At 33.9% G+C, this 16,064-nt stretch overlaps 5 protein-coding genes across 5 annotated transcripts; 3 read left to right on the top strand and 2 right to left on the bottom strand.

The window, feature by feature from the left end:
* The first annotated feature begins 488 nt into the window (after positions 1 to 488).
* Positions 489 to 2,059, top strand: LOC136785446 (ethanolamine-phosphate cytidylyltransferase-like). Its single transcript, XM_066746487.1, is given in 7 exon segments — positions 489 to 571; positions 625 to 762; positions 964 to 1,143; positions 1,207 to 1,519; positions 1,578 to 1,616; positions 1,618 to 1,864; positions 1,923 to 2,059. Coding segments are annotated over 7 exon segments (1,137 nt in total).
* An 809-nt stretch (positions 2,060 to 2,868) lies between these two features.
* Positions 2,869 to 4,579, bottom strand: LOC136785445 (meiotic recombination protein DMC1/LIM15 homolog). Its single transcript, XM_066746486.1, is given in 8 exon segments — positions 2,869 to 2,984; positions 3,035 to 3,155; positions 3,157 to 3,186; positions 3,241 to 3,393; positions 3,640 to 3,751; positions 3,819 to 3,986; positions 4,039 to 4,228; positions 4,357 to 4,579. Coding segments are annotated over 8 exon segments (1,113 nt in total).
* Positions 4,580 to 4,994: 415 nt separating this feature from the next.
* LOC136785441 (vacuolar protein sorting-associated protein 45-like) lies at positions 4,995 to 6,887 on the bottom strand. The gene is given in 6 exon segments (XM_066746483.1): positions 4,995 to 5,480; positions 5,482 to 5,948; positions 6,010 to 6,145; positions 6,147 to 6,240; positions 6,297 to 6,492; positions 6,548 to 6,887. Coding segments are annotated over 6 exon segments (1,719 nt in total).
* Positions 6,888 to 7,294: 407 nt separating this feature from the next.
* On the top strand, positions 7,295 to 8,246 carry LOC136785444 (MICOS complex subunit MIC19-like). The gene is made up of 5 exons (XM_066746485.1): positions 7,295 to 7,406; positions 7,661 to 7,767; positions 7,817 to 7,930; positions 7,987 to 8,075; positions 8,132 to 8,246. Exons 1-5 carry the CDS (start codon positions 7,295 to 7,297, stop codon positions 8,244 to 8,246), a joined length of 537 nt encoding a protein of 178 aa, XP_066602582.1.
* A 692-nt stretch (positions 8,247 to 8,938) lies between these two features.
* Positions 8,939 to 11,070, top strand: LOC136785442 (dipeptidase 1-like). Its single transcript, XM_066746484.1, has 8 exons — positions 8,939 to 9,046; positions 9,190 to 9,359; positions 9,422 to 9,560; positions 9,616 to 9,779; positions 9,837 to 10,051; positions 10,124 to 10,309; positions 10,477 to 10,746; positions 10,808 to 11,070. Exons 1-8 carry the CDS (start codon positions 8,939 to 8,941, stop codon positions 11,068 to 11,070), a joined length of 1,515 nt encoding a protein of 504 aa, XP_066602581.1.
* Positions 11,071 to 16,064: the final 4,994 nt, after the last annotated feature.

Raw genomic sequence — 16,064 nt, 5'->3', positions numbered from 1 at the left:
AAATAGTTTTAAAGGTGACCTTAATACTTATCGAATGTAGTTCTGATAAAAGTTTTAATGATTTTATTGCGTTTTAGTACTCATTTACTTGGACTTGGTTAAAGAAAAAATACAGCTGGCAACAATGTATTGTGGGCTGATGTCCAAGGGGCGTCATAATGGTGACGACGTACTAATATTTACATTTTTTTTTTAATAAAATATAGAGCGAGTTGTCCTTTTGCGATAAATAAAAATAATGAGAGATGAATAAATATTAAACGGGCATTTCATTCTGGTTTTCATATGTAAAACACGTAATTTAAATAGGTAACACATAAACATCACAAAACATAAGAGGTAAGTGAAAAATTTATAAAAACCGTAAAATAAGCAACATCCTGTATATAATAGTACAAAACCTAAATACATAATTTGAATTAGGAGGTGTCCAATTTGTAGTGACACGGTCTCTATAACAACAGTAACTGTCAAAAATAAAACTCAACATGCCACAAATAGGACATGAAAATGGATTTTCAGCGGCATCAGGAGGTCATAAAAGTCCCATTCGTGTATGGTGTGACGGCTGGTAAGTGATTTTCACTATTCAATAATAAAGTGCTACATAAAACATTTTCCAAGTTATGACATGGTCCACTTTGGACACGCCAATTCACTTAGGCAAGCTAAAGCTTTGGGGGACTATTTAGTAGTAGGAGTCCACACAGATGCAGAGATTATGAAGCATAAAGGTCCCCCAGTTTTCACTGAACAAGAAAGGTATGTCGCTGAAGATTTCTTTTTTAAACATTTGACACAATTTCAAAATTTTTTGAATATGAGTTATCAGTTCGCTTTGATTAATGGTTCATTAGAATTAGGATTTTAGATAGCTTCTTACAACAAGAGATATCTACAAATAGACTAAATAAATCTCAAGGTTAAGAATGTATTATAGAAATGCATTAAAATCTTTTATAGATACAAAATGGTTCGTGGAATCAAATGGGTGGATGAAGTAGTCGAAGGCGCCCCTTACGTGACCACATTGGAAACACTGGATAAATATAATTGCGATTTTTGCGTGCATGGAGATGACATTACCATGACTGCAGAGGGTGTGGACACGTACCATCTGGTCAAAAGTGCAGGCAGATATAGGTATCACAGGATCCCAGATCGATTTTAAATTTAAAAAATCGTAATATCTACATATTATTTTAGGGAAGTGAAGAGAACACAAGGAGTATCCACAACAGATCTGGTAGGTAGGATGTTGCTTTTAACCCGGAACCATTTCCGGCAAGGTCAGTATGAGTACAGCGTTGCCAAAGAGCACTCAACAACCATGGGTCAAGATTCAACCGCCAGGTCGCCATACACTTCTTGCAGTCAATTTTTCCCGACAACACAGAAAATTATTCAATTTTCCGATGGAAAATCGCCTGAAAAAGGAGACAGGATTGTATATGTTGCAGGTGCATTTGATTTATTCCATGTGGGGCATTTGGATTTTCTTGAAAAGGCCAAACAACAGGTAAACTTAACAACAGCCTATACATATATTGGAAAAGGAATTAATTTTTGGGTTTTAGGGAGACTATTTGATAGTGGGTCTGCACACAGACCCAGTGGGTCAATAATTACAAAGGATCAAATTTCCCAATAATGAACCTCCACGAACGAGTTCTTAGTGTTTTAGCCTGTAAATACGTTTCGGAAGTTGTGATTGGAGCGCCATATCAGATAACTGAAGATGTAATGACACACTTTAACATCGATGTTGTGATTCACGGAAAAACCGTTGTTCAAAATGATTTGGATGGATCAGATCCTTATGCGTTACCTAAACGTCTTGGCAAGTTCATGACTGTGGACTCTGGTAAGATTCTGGTGAAAATTTCAATTTATTGGAAAAATGTTAAAAATTAATATTTTAGGAAATGATATGACCACTGAAAAAATCGTGGAAAGAATTATCAGGAACAGAATCGAATATCAAGAGCGTAATACCCAAAAGGAACTTAAAGAGGTCGCCTTATTAAAGTCTTTAAAACAAAATGGTACGAAAGTCTAATAACTTTCTCCCATATAATTTCATTTTCAACTCTAGACAAGTAGAATCAAGCCATACTTAAGATTAGTACTCTATATTTCCGGCAAAATTGCCAAATATGGTACCAGTCAGGTGTTACTTTCATTGGTCACGATTTTTTAGCAAAACTCTTTTTTGAAAATATATTTATCGGTAACACGACTGCGTAGCGCAAACATTTAGAAACCGCTTGAATGTCAAAGTTCCTTAATTTAATGAACGCATTTATTTTACAATGATTATACAAGGTAAATATTATTTCCTGTACCTTTTAACTAGAAAACAACAATCGTTCGAAGAAATCTAAAATCACATCCTGTATAGTCTTAAATGTGCTTCTAGTTACTATGTTGATGAACCAAAGAATGCTTGTAATGGGAAAATACTCGCTATATGTGTACCTATATTAAATGGAGGGTCATAAAGTTCGTAATTGATTTGTCTGTATATTTTTTTAAAAAAATTCACAAAAATTAATTGTTAGAAATAGTTTCCAAGAACAAGAGCTGTAGTTGAATCTATATTTAGTTTTTGCATTTTACTTACTTTGTGTCTGGTTAGTTATTGCCATTTTAACAGTTTACACACGTTTTATTTTAAAATATTTGTATATAAGATTTGTTCGAATATATTATTTATTTATAATGATTTTAAATATTTTTGCAAAAACTTTTTTGCTGACAAAATAAAATGTTAAAAAATCTATTGGATTTGGTTTCCTTCTAAAACTATTCAATAAAACCATTAAAGACTACTAACTATGCAGATAATGCAATGTGAACAATATGAAACTAATCGTCGAAGTTTTTCGGATTGGCAATCCCTCCACCGGTGATAATAAATTCCGTTTCTTTTTCCTCCAAATTAGGACTGTCGTAAACTCGTGCTATACGCACATTGCCTTTTTCTAAAATTAGCTGAATTCATATAAAACGTAACAGATCATTATTTCAAAACCTTTTTTCAAAGCAATTCTAGTCGTTGTTGAGTGCGCAAGGATATTTCCACCAACTGGTTTCACGTCTACGTCATTTATTAGACTGTGGTTCAAATCAGAGGTGATTTGATTCGTTAGAAAAAACGGCCACATTATATTCTTCGCTAATTTTCTTATGGTAGGATCATAGAAATAAAAATGCATTGTATAAATTTAAGCAACTAACCTGCAACCTGGAAAGCATTAAGCCCAATTTTGATTGACGTTCTGGTATTTCGCCAGAGGTATAATCAACTCGAAACAAGGCCATTACTGAGTCTACAATTAAAAGCTTAAATGTTCCCGGTTCTTCATGAAATTTTTGCACCACACTGTAAAAGTTTTATTAATTCTCGTCTAGCTCTTGAGTAAAATTAATGCATCAGCAAAACTTCAGGAGGTTCCTATTGAGCTTGATGTCTTTTGTACAAATAATTTTGCAATTGTTTAATATTTAACATCAATAAGTTATAAAACACTTTAACCTCTGATTCTTGTTCTGACATTAGACATTATTGTTTTTTCTGTTATGTTTTGCTGAGGCGTTAATTTTTTGTTGTTGAGTTTCGAAAACTTTCTTATTTATTAAATCATACTGATGTTCGGAATTGTACGCTCTTGCGTATAGAATATTTTCTAAAACAGCCGAATATTCCAATTGAAATCTCTCTGCTATCGGTCTAATCCGTTCTGGTCTACTACATAGACGTGTTAAGGCAAATTTTCGAATAAATTATTACATATTATATGGTTTTCAAAGGATACAAAGTATGCTCGGTATCAATAAAGACAACTTTACCCCCTTCATATCCATCTTTGCCAGGAATTTGGGCAGTAACACATAAGGTGTGCGATAATTGAGTTTTTCCAGTACGGGATTCCCCGAATACTTCCGTTATTGACATGGATTCTACACCTCCTCCTAATATATTACTGCACATTCACGATTATTTTGTAATAAATACATATATTTTTTTAATATTACTCTAGATTATCACTTCCAGTGGTTAAGGTAAAGACTTGTTTCCTTTGATCAGACAATTCCAAAGCGGTCATGAAACAATTTGTGTCATTCAACATAGTGATTTTTGAGGAAATCTTCCTGATTTTATTAACTTTCTCTTCATTTAATCCTCGTAGGTTCACTAATTTCTTCTTTGTACACATTAAGATACCTTTAACCATAACAAATGACAATATTTAAAAAAAAAAAATAAATAACCGCCACCAAAAGTACCGTGGACATGGCACAAAATGGCGCGCGCATAAAACATTTCTCATAAAAAAAAAAGGGTATTCTCACCTTTAATGGTATTAAGTCCAGCTCTCTTCAATTCTTTAACATCTTCTTGGGCAATCCCATGGTCTAAAAGCAAATCGGTATCGAAATAAATAGCCACTTCTTCGTCTTCAACGTTGCTCATGAATTCCTCGTTATGTGTTTCGATCTTGGAATCGCCATTTGTCTCGCTGTAAGTTGAATTTTTATTTTGTTCTATTACATTTCTTATTTCTAGTGCCTCCATTATGAAAAATTTGGGTAATTACTGAATTTATTGAAATTAATTTTTACTTCTTACGGTTAGACTGTGGAAGACGCAGATTATGGTTGAAATTCGTTTGTCATTTGTTCTCCTTTGACATCTTGATAGATGTTACGTAAAAGCAAAGGCCACTTTCAGTTCTTTTTTCTCTATTCGAAAATATTGTCAAAAATATAAAATGTAATTCATATTTTATTAAATTATAAAACAAAATGTGATTTTAACAAACAATAATGGATTTATTATAAAATATACAGAATGTTTTAATTAAAGCGATTTGTTTATATTAAATATATCTTAAATATATACAGGGTTGTATCAAAGATAGTAAATCATTAACATGACCGCAAATTACTATCTTTGACATACACCTATGACTTCATTATAAAACATTAAATTAATCAAATCGAATATTTCGAAGATGTCTAGTATGTTTCCTCAAGCGCATATCTTCTCCTTTAAATGCATTCTCAATTTCTTCTAGAAAACTTTTTGAATTATGTATAGTAGTTCCACCTAATAATATATTAAAATTCGCGTAATTTTTGTTTAAACTGTGAACGGTTAAGGATTCTTCATAAGTGGCACCCCCTATAATGAATACAACCACATCCTGTGCCCTTAAACCACTTGAATGATTGTTGACAACTGGATAAAGGTTATCTTTGAATCGGCCTTTAACTATATCTTCAAGTGTATCATGTAATAAAGGCTTGTGTTGGGTATAAACATTATCTACGCCACTGAGCCCTTTAAAGAAACGTTTTGTGATCTTTACAGCGTCTTCTACATCGAACAAATTGCTTTGGCGCGCATGCGATCCAGCATATTCCAAAAGGTAAATGATATTTTTTAATAATGGATCAGGAACGGCTCGTTTTTTTCAACAATTCTATTAAATTATATGTTTCATTACTAGTGTGACTTTGGTATCTTAAAGCGTATAACATGACTAGTTTCACTGCGTCAGAGTGACGTATTTTCTCATTTTGTATTAGTTTTTTAACTTCACTCAAATGAGTGGAATGATCATTTTGTGAACTAATTTCTTGCTCAACTTCTGACACATCTAACAGTTGATACTTGTTCACCATTGAACTCAATTCACCCACTATCGTTACGTGTTTCGTCACGTTTCCAGACAGTTTTTTAAATTGCGGATACGATTCTACAAAGTTTTTCATGTCAGAAATACTTTCAATCTTCTGGTGACTCTTTGCTTTGGCTTGAAACTGATCCATAAGTTGTTTGATGTTTTGGCCGATTTCACCATAGTTCATAAACACATTTTTGGCATAGAAAGCGTCCTGTTCAGCTGATAAAACTACTTCTAATAGTTCCTTAGACACACCTATGCAGATGTTAATTCGATTTTAGTAGCCATACATATGTCAATAAAATCAATGGTTTACCTGGTATATTTGATAAATTAACTCTATTATTGTTAATGGTAAGCAGTTCGTGAACCATTGCTTGATAGGTCCATTGGTTTAGCAATGGAGTAATTGGATCATCTCTCCTATCAAGTATCAGCAATAAACTATGGCCAAGTGGTCCCAAATGAAAATAATGAAGATTCCTTATTCATGACATCTTCAATTCGACTACCTAGTTCTTTAGCTAGCTTAGAATTTGATTGAAACCTAAGATTTTCTTGTTTTCTTACCCAAGAATATGTATTTTTTTTAAATATAATTACCTTATAATTGGAGATTTTTTTATGGACAATAAAAGTGAAACTAAACCCTGTACAGTTCGTTGCAAGGCATTTTGGTTCCAAGATAAACGTTCTAAACAATATGGAATTCCAATTGAAAATAGATGTGGATTTACAGCCAAATAATCCATGTACACTTCACAAACTTCTTTAACCACTTCTTGTTCGTCATGTTCAGCTAAAATTCCTTACTATAACCGACGTCTTGTTAAAAAAAAGGCCATAAAACATACCCAATAATTTAATGTCTGCTTTTGCAATGATATTTGTAAAATAAATATAGTAGGCTCCATATTTCGGATTTCTCAATTCAGTGCAAAGCAATTCAACGTTCTGTTGCGTAGGACGTAACAGGGCCAAACATTTCAGATAACGAAGACCCGTGGAATTGGCGTAATTTGGGGAATCGATCCTTTCCAGTAAAAACACCTCCTTTTGTTGAATTTCACTTTGACTGTAAACCATACTTATAATACTGGTTGTCTCTTTGTCCATTAGCAATACTTTCATGCCTGGTTCGGTTTCGTCTGTTATTTTTTCTACGTAGGCCTTTACGGCCCCAATTACATTCATTTTTAATATCCTTTTTTAGGAAAAATGTTATTTATGAACGAACTATTGATAAGCGCGCTAATGAATGTCAAATTCAGTCAAAATAATTCAAACGTCATTCGATTATTTTGACGAATGACATTTTTGACAGTTGATTTTTCCGATTTATTTCTGTTATAATATGATTTAATTTGCAATTTTGATTCAACAGAGAAACTATAAAATTTATATCTTTTAAATATTCAATTTATAAAAGTATCCTTGATAAAAATTAAATGTCAAATGTCTTTTGTCATTTGATTTTGTTCCAAGTAAAACGTCAATGTTTCATGACAGTTTACATAAATGTCAAATCTGAAATGGTATAACCAGAGTTGCGGTGTTTGAAACAGAAAGGAAGGAAAATTAAATATAAAAAAAATAGAAAAATGGGAACGAATACGAGTAAAACCAGAAGACTAACGGTGGAAAATAATGATCCGACCAGTGTAATTAAAGTGTCCGATGACGTAGTCGACCGAATTCGTGGATTAGCCCAAAGTAAATAATTCACCTCACTTTTCTTTAATTCCTTAAAAAATACTTATTCTTAAGTGCATATCGCTTAAAAATTCCTTAAACCATTAACCAGTGTAATCAACTTAATAAATAGTAAAATATTTTTTCATAATATCAAAGATTTGGAAACGTAATGAAGTTTGAATAGGTCATGTTACATAATCTTTTTAAAAACAAATTTCCAGTTATCCTTTAACTTGCCAGTTACTTTGTAAATATAAAACAATGATTTTAAGCGGTAAGAAGTCCAGAACATCTTCCAAACATTTCAACTCAAGGCGCCGCAACAACAGTTCCAGTTTATTTGTATGAACCTTCACTAACTAGTCTTCAACTTCGACAGGTAAATTGAGCCTTTATAGTTTGTAGTATTTATTTACGTTATAAACCAGGCAAATATAGCGGATTTGAAGAAGAATGACGAGTATTGGTCAAACCGATTGAACACCTTAGAAGAAAATCATAAAAAAATAAATATTGTTTTGGATGAAGAATACAAGAAAGCCGTACGAGACAATTTTCAAATTATTTTTAGTGTATTTTCTAATTCTGAGGTTTTCAGTTAGATGAATTTCAAACAGGAAAATCTGTACAGACTTTAAAGGAGATCCCTTGTTTAGATTCAAAACGAGCGGTAATGGATTGTTACAGGTTAGAAGTGTTTTTTCTATTAATTTGATTGAAAAAGGTTAGTATTTTTTTTATAGGAAAAACTTGGATTGTCCAATGAATTGCACCAAAATAGTGCAGGCATTTCAGGAGTGTGTTGATCATAAACGAACGTGTCTTCTAGCAAGCAGGGTTGCCACCAGTAAAGGATAGTTCTCCGAATAAAAATAGTGTCATGGTTTTTGTTGTTTTGAAATATAGGTTTTGTTCCTTTTTTTCCACTTGTTTTCATTTATTTCTTTTTTGTTTTTAATTTTTTATTAAACAAAAACAGTATTTTACGCTTAAACAACTTTATTAAGTCGTGACCGGCTTTTACCGGTTCAAGTGCGACCTTCTTCTTGACCTGACCTAATTTCATGCAGTCCTGCATCGCGGGAAAACTGTAAAATAGGTCAGATTCCAGAAAGCATTTCAATATCCACATATATGTATATTTTTTTGATTGCAAAACTTATCAATTTAAACAAATTTATACGACATAAATTATAAAATTCTATTTTGACTGATGAACTTAGCATATTATGATTGAATTTCAACGATTCTTCGTCATGTTTTTTTTTTAATTCGGGCAAGAAAAGTTTGGAATTTTTCAAAAATTCATAGGTTTATATATATAATTTTTTAAATCGAAAATATGAAAGCGCATCAAAAAAGAAAATAATTCAGAACCTAGGATGCAAAATTACGTGCTTAAACACACACATACGTCTGCGCCTGCGACCCAATAAAACGGTTTCAGCTTCGCGAAACTGGCTGAAGCTGAAGCAGCCAAGCAGTCCGGTTTCGACCGTGTAGCCGAGTGAGCGTTGCCGCTGCTGGATCGATGCAGCGGGGGCCCCCGAATGGCCCAGAGGGCCTGCGAAGGGCTCGATCCAGAGCTCTTGCAGCATATCCGCGAGTGTCCATGTCCTTGTGACCACATGGGATATGGAAATTTTTTAGATTACCAGGTACAAGAGTGTTTGTTATATACAGGGTCTTCGAAATATCTTTATTATGTATTAATGTTAGAAATTTTTTTCTTGTTTATATACAGGGTGTTGTTAATTCATTTTCTTCAATACTAATAAGTAATTGAATTTCGTTTAAAAAGCAAATCCCTCCATGTCCCCGCTACCCATCCAGAGAAACGATTTTCAACACGGTGCCTCAGCCTCCCACCAGGAGAGACCATTATTATCATGACGTCATCAGGAACGACCACTTCTACTATCCGTACGAGTATGATTCGTGTTCTTGCAGCACCACAAGTGATAGCAGCAGGTGGTTCTTCTTCAATGTAGTTATTGGATATTAGTTACTACAAAGGCAAAAATTTGTTTCAGAAATAATTTTCGTGGACCCTGGTGCGTTTGCCTGATGGTCTGTGTAGTAATAGCAACCCTCACTGCCGGTCTAGGACTACCATTAGCTTTAAGTCCCAACGATTTAAAAGAGTTTTCACAAGAAGAACGTTTAGAATTGGTGATTTTCCTGATTTGTTTTTTAGTTTTCTGGAATAGTTCCAATCTGTTTTAAGGTCAAGAAACTTTTGAAAGACACCCCTCTAATTGACGGACACAACGACCTGCCATGGAACTTAAGAAAATTCGAGCATAACTTTCTCAATAAATTAAATTTAACGAAAATCAAGTCACAGCCGCCTTGGTCTACTAGCAAATGGTCTCACACCGATTTGCCAAGGTAGATCTTATTTATTTCTCAAGAAGTAAAAATGTTAAAAATTTGATTTCTCAATAGATTAAAAGCTGGAGGTGTTGGAGCTCAATTTTGGTCCGCCTATGTACCTTGTCAATCTCAATACAAAGACGCGGTTCAAATCACTCTAGAACAAATTGACGCAATTGGTCGTTTTGTACAAAAGGAACCGTTAACTCTGGAAATGGCCAGAACTGCTGATGAAATTACGCAAGTGCATAAACGAGGAAAAATTGCTTCGTTAATTGGAGTTGAAGGTAAAAGAACTGTCGAGAATAATAATTTATGTATAGACAGAGTGATTTAAAAATAATCACTTTTTTTTTAAGGTGGACACGCTTTGGGCAATAGTTTGGCGGTATTGCGAACATTTTACAATTTGGGTGCAAGATATTTGACCATAACCCATTCCTGTGATACAGCGTGGGCCACAGGTCAGGACACAATCACCAGAGACGGACTGAGTGATTTTGGAAAAATTGTTGTCAAAGAAATGAATCGACTGGGCATGATTGGTGAGTGACTATTCATTTTTCCAGTGACTTCCTTTTTAAAAACCACCATTCCATACAAAACCCTCAGAACTCATTAGAAAACTGCCCGAGGTGGCCACTCAACTCTATATAAAAGCGTTCGTGCTTCTTTTTCCTCATATAATAACGCGGCTTTTTTGTCTTAATAGTGGACCTATCCCATTCGTCCGTTTATACGGCAAAATCCGCCATCAACGTTTCGTCCGCCCCAGTCATCTTCAGTCATTCGGCCGCCTATTCGTTATGCAACTCATCACGTAATGTTCCCGACGACATCCTGAAAATGGTAGCGCGAAACGGAGGTGTTGTCATGGTGAATTTCTATTCTTATCACGTGGCATGCAACGTCAATGCTTCCATGAGTGACGTTATCAAACACATAAACCATATAAGAAAAGTGGCTGGTATTGAACATGTCGGTCAGTAACTTCAAATGGAATTCTAACAAAGGTTCTAGTATTTAGATTGGTTTTATTTTAGGAATTGGAGCAGGTTACGATGGGATCAATGTGACACCGTCTAGATTAAATGATGTTTCTAGATATCCGTATTTATTTGCCGAATTGTTGGCTGATCCAGGATGGTCGCAGCAAGATATTTTGGCTTTAGCGGGCCTAAATTTCTTAAGGGTTTTTCATCGGGTTGAAGAAATTCGCGATGAATGGAAAAAAATGGATTTGCCTCCGTTTGAAGACTTAGGCCCTCGCAGGGACCTTCCAGAGTGTATTTCGAAAAATTCTTGACGATAGCTTGATTCATAGATAACAATGTCATTTGACAAAAGTTGGAGGATGTTATACTTTGTTAAAAAAATAATATGCCTTCTAGAACATATGCATATTAATGGTTTTCCTTATACAGGGTGTTCAAGCTTTGACAGAACAAAGGTTCAGATTCAGAAATGGTTTTAATTTTAATATACTGGATTGATCCTAGAGGTCTAGAAATCTGACCTTTTCTTTTGCCGAATTTTAATCCGTTGTGTTTTTACAACTTGAAGGAGTTTGTCTGCAGAGTTGCAATTACAATTCAGAATCTAGCAACCTTTAATATGTAAAAGTTTGCCATGATCACTCTGTATATTTTAAGATCTCAAATCACGCACACGCACAAACAGTGTGTTCAATAAAACAACTGAATACAATCGCAAAATGGTGGTGTTAAAAAATATTATATTGATCATCAAACCCTTATTAGGGAAATGCATAATCTGAGTTTTAACGTAAAATGGCAACGTTGAAATTTGGATTTTTTCTTTTGCTACCATGTATGTATATGAAAAAGCCTTTTTCGATTTTTTCTAACGTTTTTATACCTGGTTTTTAGGCTTTTACACAAGGAAAAGTTCAATCTACGATCAAAAATGTTGATTTTTATCATAGATTGACATCTTCCCATTTAAGAAATAAGCATTGTAGTGAATTATAGTAGGCTGTATGAGACGTTAAAAAAAACAAAAGTTACAAAAAATATGTGGTTTACATGTATATGTGTTTAACATAGACATATTAAAATCGGGTATACCAACATGTAAGGAGTCTAATTCCAGTGTATTATTGCAAAAAATGGTATTTTCATTAGGAAACATATACCATTTATTTGCGACGCTGCCAATTTGGAGTTTTATATGTCTATGGTTTTACAAGTTGTAGAACGATAAAGCGAGGAAAAATTTTATCTGTCGTTATAAGTTTTTGGATGTGTATTATCAAATATTACAAATTAGAAATCTTATTTATTTAGGATAAATAAAGAAAACTGAAAGTAAACACTTTATGTATTTGTCTTTTAGCAAAGTGCCCGACACATTTAGCTGCGTTTAGTAAAAACTTGCGGATTTTTAAAAATGCCATCTTTGCCAGTTGTAATAAAAAGTGTAAAAATTGAGGCAGTTTCTATGGAGCTATGGAGGAAAAATTGTTCAAAGAAATGGATGGATGGAAAAAAGAAAAAATGTTTTCATTAAAAATCAAACTATTTTTGGAATCAGTCTCGCGTCATAACGAACTGCAATTGGGGCCCAACCAATTCTAATCAAGTGTCTTCAATTATGTAAGTATAAGCATTATATACACGGTGTCTAGAAACAATGTTGACAGAGATATGTGAAGATGTTATTCTATATAAATTATACTGTTTTGGACGCTATCTTAAAAGGACTAGTGTCTTGTAATTTATTTTTTTTCACGTATATAGATCACGTCTTTATGTCATATTTTTTTCTCGACACTCTGTATATTAAAAAAAATCCAATTAATATTAAAATTATATAAAATTGAATACGTTGAGTATCACGTTGCATACATAGAGTAATAAACAACTTCAAACTATTTTTAATCACCCTGTAAATAAAAATTACGTGTCCCACAATTTGGCAAGGGTGCGCGTGTGCGTTTGGATGTTATTTGAAAACTTTTGCCAACTTTTTTCAATAAGAAAATTATAATATTTAGACACTTGCATTGAAAATTGTTGAGTATTGTTTTAGAGGAAATCTAGTATTTCGAATTTAACAAACAAAATGGGTTCTTTCGGGAAATTCTCCTTCCTACATTAAAGGTTTTAATAAAATTGCGCGGGGCGTCACGTTTTAGAACGATTTAAAAACCTTTATTTGGCACTTGGATCGGGGCTGAATATCTGAGACCTGTGACTTCGAGACGTGAAAAATCCCTCCAATTGATAAAACTCCCTTTTCTAGGTAGGTTTTAATGTAAAAACAATTGTATGCCTGTTTCAAATACTGACTCAGAGCTTGAAAATATTGTTTTTCTGCGAATGCGCATGTAATGACATAGTTTATTGTAGGTTTTTTTTTCTCTTCTATTTATTGTGATTTTTCACAAAAATTTCAATTGGAAAATATGGGATTTAAAAAAAAAGTCAGAGGCGTATCACTGGGTTTGAATGAAACTATTTTTGAGGTGAGTTGGAACAATTTAATTGATTTTTTTTAATGTTTTCGTATAGTATCAACACAGTGTTCTAAAAAAAAAAACTATTTATATTATTTTCTTTAATTTAATGCTTAAGGGGGTGTTTGGTTTAAACATAAAGTTTCGCAATGTTGTTCAAAATAACAATTGTTCAAGAAGTTGAACAATTGTTAAGCATATTCCATGCAATATGTTCGCGATTTGGGAAAACAATTATTATGAAAAAATATTTTATTCATACTTAACCGTTAAATAAACAAAAAAATTGATATTCAAAGAACACCCTACATATATATATATGGCAAGTTTTATTAAAATTTCAAATAGAACTTTGAAGTTGCTTCAACCATTATCATTTAATTGTACTTCAGTCGCTTTTCCATCTCTTAGCTGTAATAAAGGACGGGCCCTAGTAAAATTTCCAGGGAAAAATTATACATTATATATTGCGCCAACCATTGAGCCATTAATCGAACTCTTTAAACTCCAGTAAAAAGCCCCAATTTAATACCAAAAGTAAAGTGAACGACTTTTAAACCTTTTTTTGTCTCACTGTGTATCACAGCCCCATTAAATCGGCGCCTGGTACAAGTATTTAAGTAAACCCTTTTCCTAATTTTCCGCACTTTCATATTGTTTCATTTAGCGTGACAGTGGCGTGCCTGATTTAGATAACGTTCCTTCTGTTTTAGCAGACTTCGTCCTTGAAATCGAACAAACGAATATCGGAACTGCCCTCTCTGAGGTACGGCCCTGTTGGAGCGAAAACAACATTAACTGGACCATTGAGAGTCAACGATAGTAATTATTTATTGGAGAATGGAACACCAATGAGACCGGTAATTGAAGGAATTCCTTCTGAATCTATTAGAAATATTGGATTCCTTTAGATCCGTAAGGTGAGATTCACACTGCCACAAACAGATAGCGCCACAACATGTTCCAATGAAAATGTGATGTCGCGACGCATTTCACCAACAAACGGGAAAAATTTCAAAGAAAAAGCGACGACGCCCGCAACGCCGTTCAGTCAACGACCGACGTTGCAACGCACGCCCCTGACGGCCCGATTCAGTTTGGCTCGGCATTTCGAAAAGTTTCGCGAACTCCGTTTGCAAAATTATCGAAAGGATTTTGGTGAAAAAGTTGGACGTTCCAATTAGTGTCAGTCCAGGTTAGTGACTACTTTATATAAAGGGAGTTCAATTAAATTGATTTTTTAATAATTACCTAAAAACGATATAAAATATTATATATATATATATATTTTTTTTAATATTTCTACGAGACAAGCCCAATTTTTTTTTGTTACATCACGAGAGAAATGTCTAAAAGCCTTTTTGACAAATCACTGAGGAAATGATTAGTGTTTCGATGCGTATCTCAAATCGATTTAGTTTCATTTTTCCATTTAACTTCAATTTTCAATTCCGATTTTTTTTTTTTGATCTGAAAACACCGTACATATACATTTAGAAAAAAAAATCAAAATAAATGCTTACTGTGTATATTTTGAATCGGCGTATCCGAAATTTCCATAACACACCACAACCGTATTTAAATTGGGGGAAAATTTAGAACTTGAATTCCAAAACTCGATTTGCATCTGCAACAACGGTTTTCGGCGCAATTAAAGCTCGTTTTTTGAGTAAATTGAATACTCAATTTTCCCCCCTAGAACTTCAGTTTTGTGTTGTATTGACTCAAAAATACACAAATGAAATTTATATTTATTTACATTTAAGTACCTATCTATGTCTTTTTTTTTTATTTCGTTTAGGTGTGAGACATAGAGTTCACCCCACTGGCCGTTACGTTAGAGGTACGCTGTCCCCTACGTTTAAACAGGCCCCCCAGGAGACGCCTGCGTCTCCTGGGGGGCAGGCGCTATTACGCGCTGCGCGCGACGGTGACGATCAGACATTAAAGGAACTGTTGCGCAGCGCTCTGACCGTTGGTATTACTGAGACGGACCTAAATGCTGTAGACTCGAGTGGACGGGTAAGAAATTTCGATGTCATTTGATTGAATATTATCCAAGGCATAAAAGTGTGTGAAAAATACTTCTTTATTCTCAATGCGAACTAAACACCGTGTCACCACTACACTGAATCTATAAATAATTTTCCTGCATATCGATTTTCCACTTGGACATACATATGAAGGTATAATAAACAACATGACAATTCCATTTTCACAAGTTCAGAATTCAGAACAACAGGTTGGCTTTCAATAGAAAGGAGGGGGGGAGGTCGTGAAAGGGGTTGGAATTTCTCTCGGTGACGTTTACTGATTGTTTTTTTTTTTTTTCGATTAACTATTTTCATGCCTGTGTGTAGTAATTGTGTCAAACGAACTGTCGCTCTCTAAAAATAAATCACTACCGTAAAGTGTTTGTGTTGTGAAAATCCCTGACATTTAAATCGGGTGCAATGGACGGCCGGCCAGACGACACCAAGTTTTAAATAGAAGAAAATGTAAGGGATTCGCCAGTTTTTTTTGTCCTGCGTAATTTCAATATTTTATTCAAAAAAATACAGTTTTGCTTTGAAGTTCAATTAGGTGTCTGAAATCGACACAGTGGTGGAGGCACGGGGGCGGCTTGATTGGCCGTGAGTAATTTAAGAAAAATAACTGTCAGCTACGCTTACAATTTATCATTTCGAAACGTGTAATTTTAGAAACTGAATCGACGTACAGTTTCAACAAGTCGTCGTTTTTTTTTTTTCCCGAACGTTTTTCATCTACGTAGCCTTGGAGTTCAAACGTCAGTCAATTGTTTCTTTTTATATGAAATTTAT

The sequence above is a fragment of the Prorops nasuta genome, unplaced genomic scaffold (genome assembly GCF_024137725.1).
Source record: "Prorops nasuta isolate Cenicafe-Biocafe unplaced genomic scaffold, Cenicafe_Pnas_1.2 PNAS00359, whole genome shotgun sequence".
NCBI lineage: Eukaryota > Metazoa > Arthropoda > Insecta > Hymenoptera > Bethylidae > Prorops > Prorops nasuta.
Note: the sequence above shows the minus strand (reverse complement) of the source record. Positions and strands in the feature narration are given on the sequence as shown.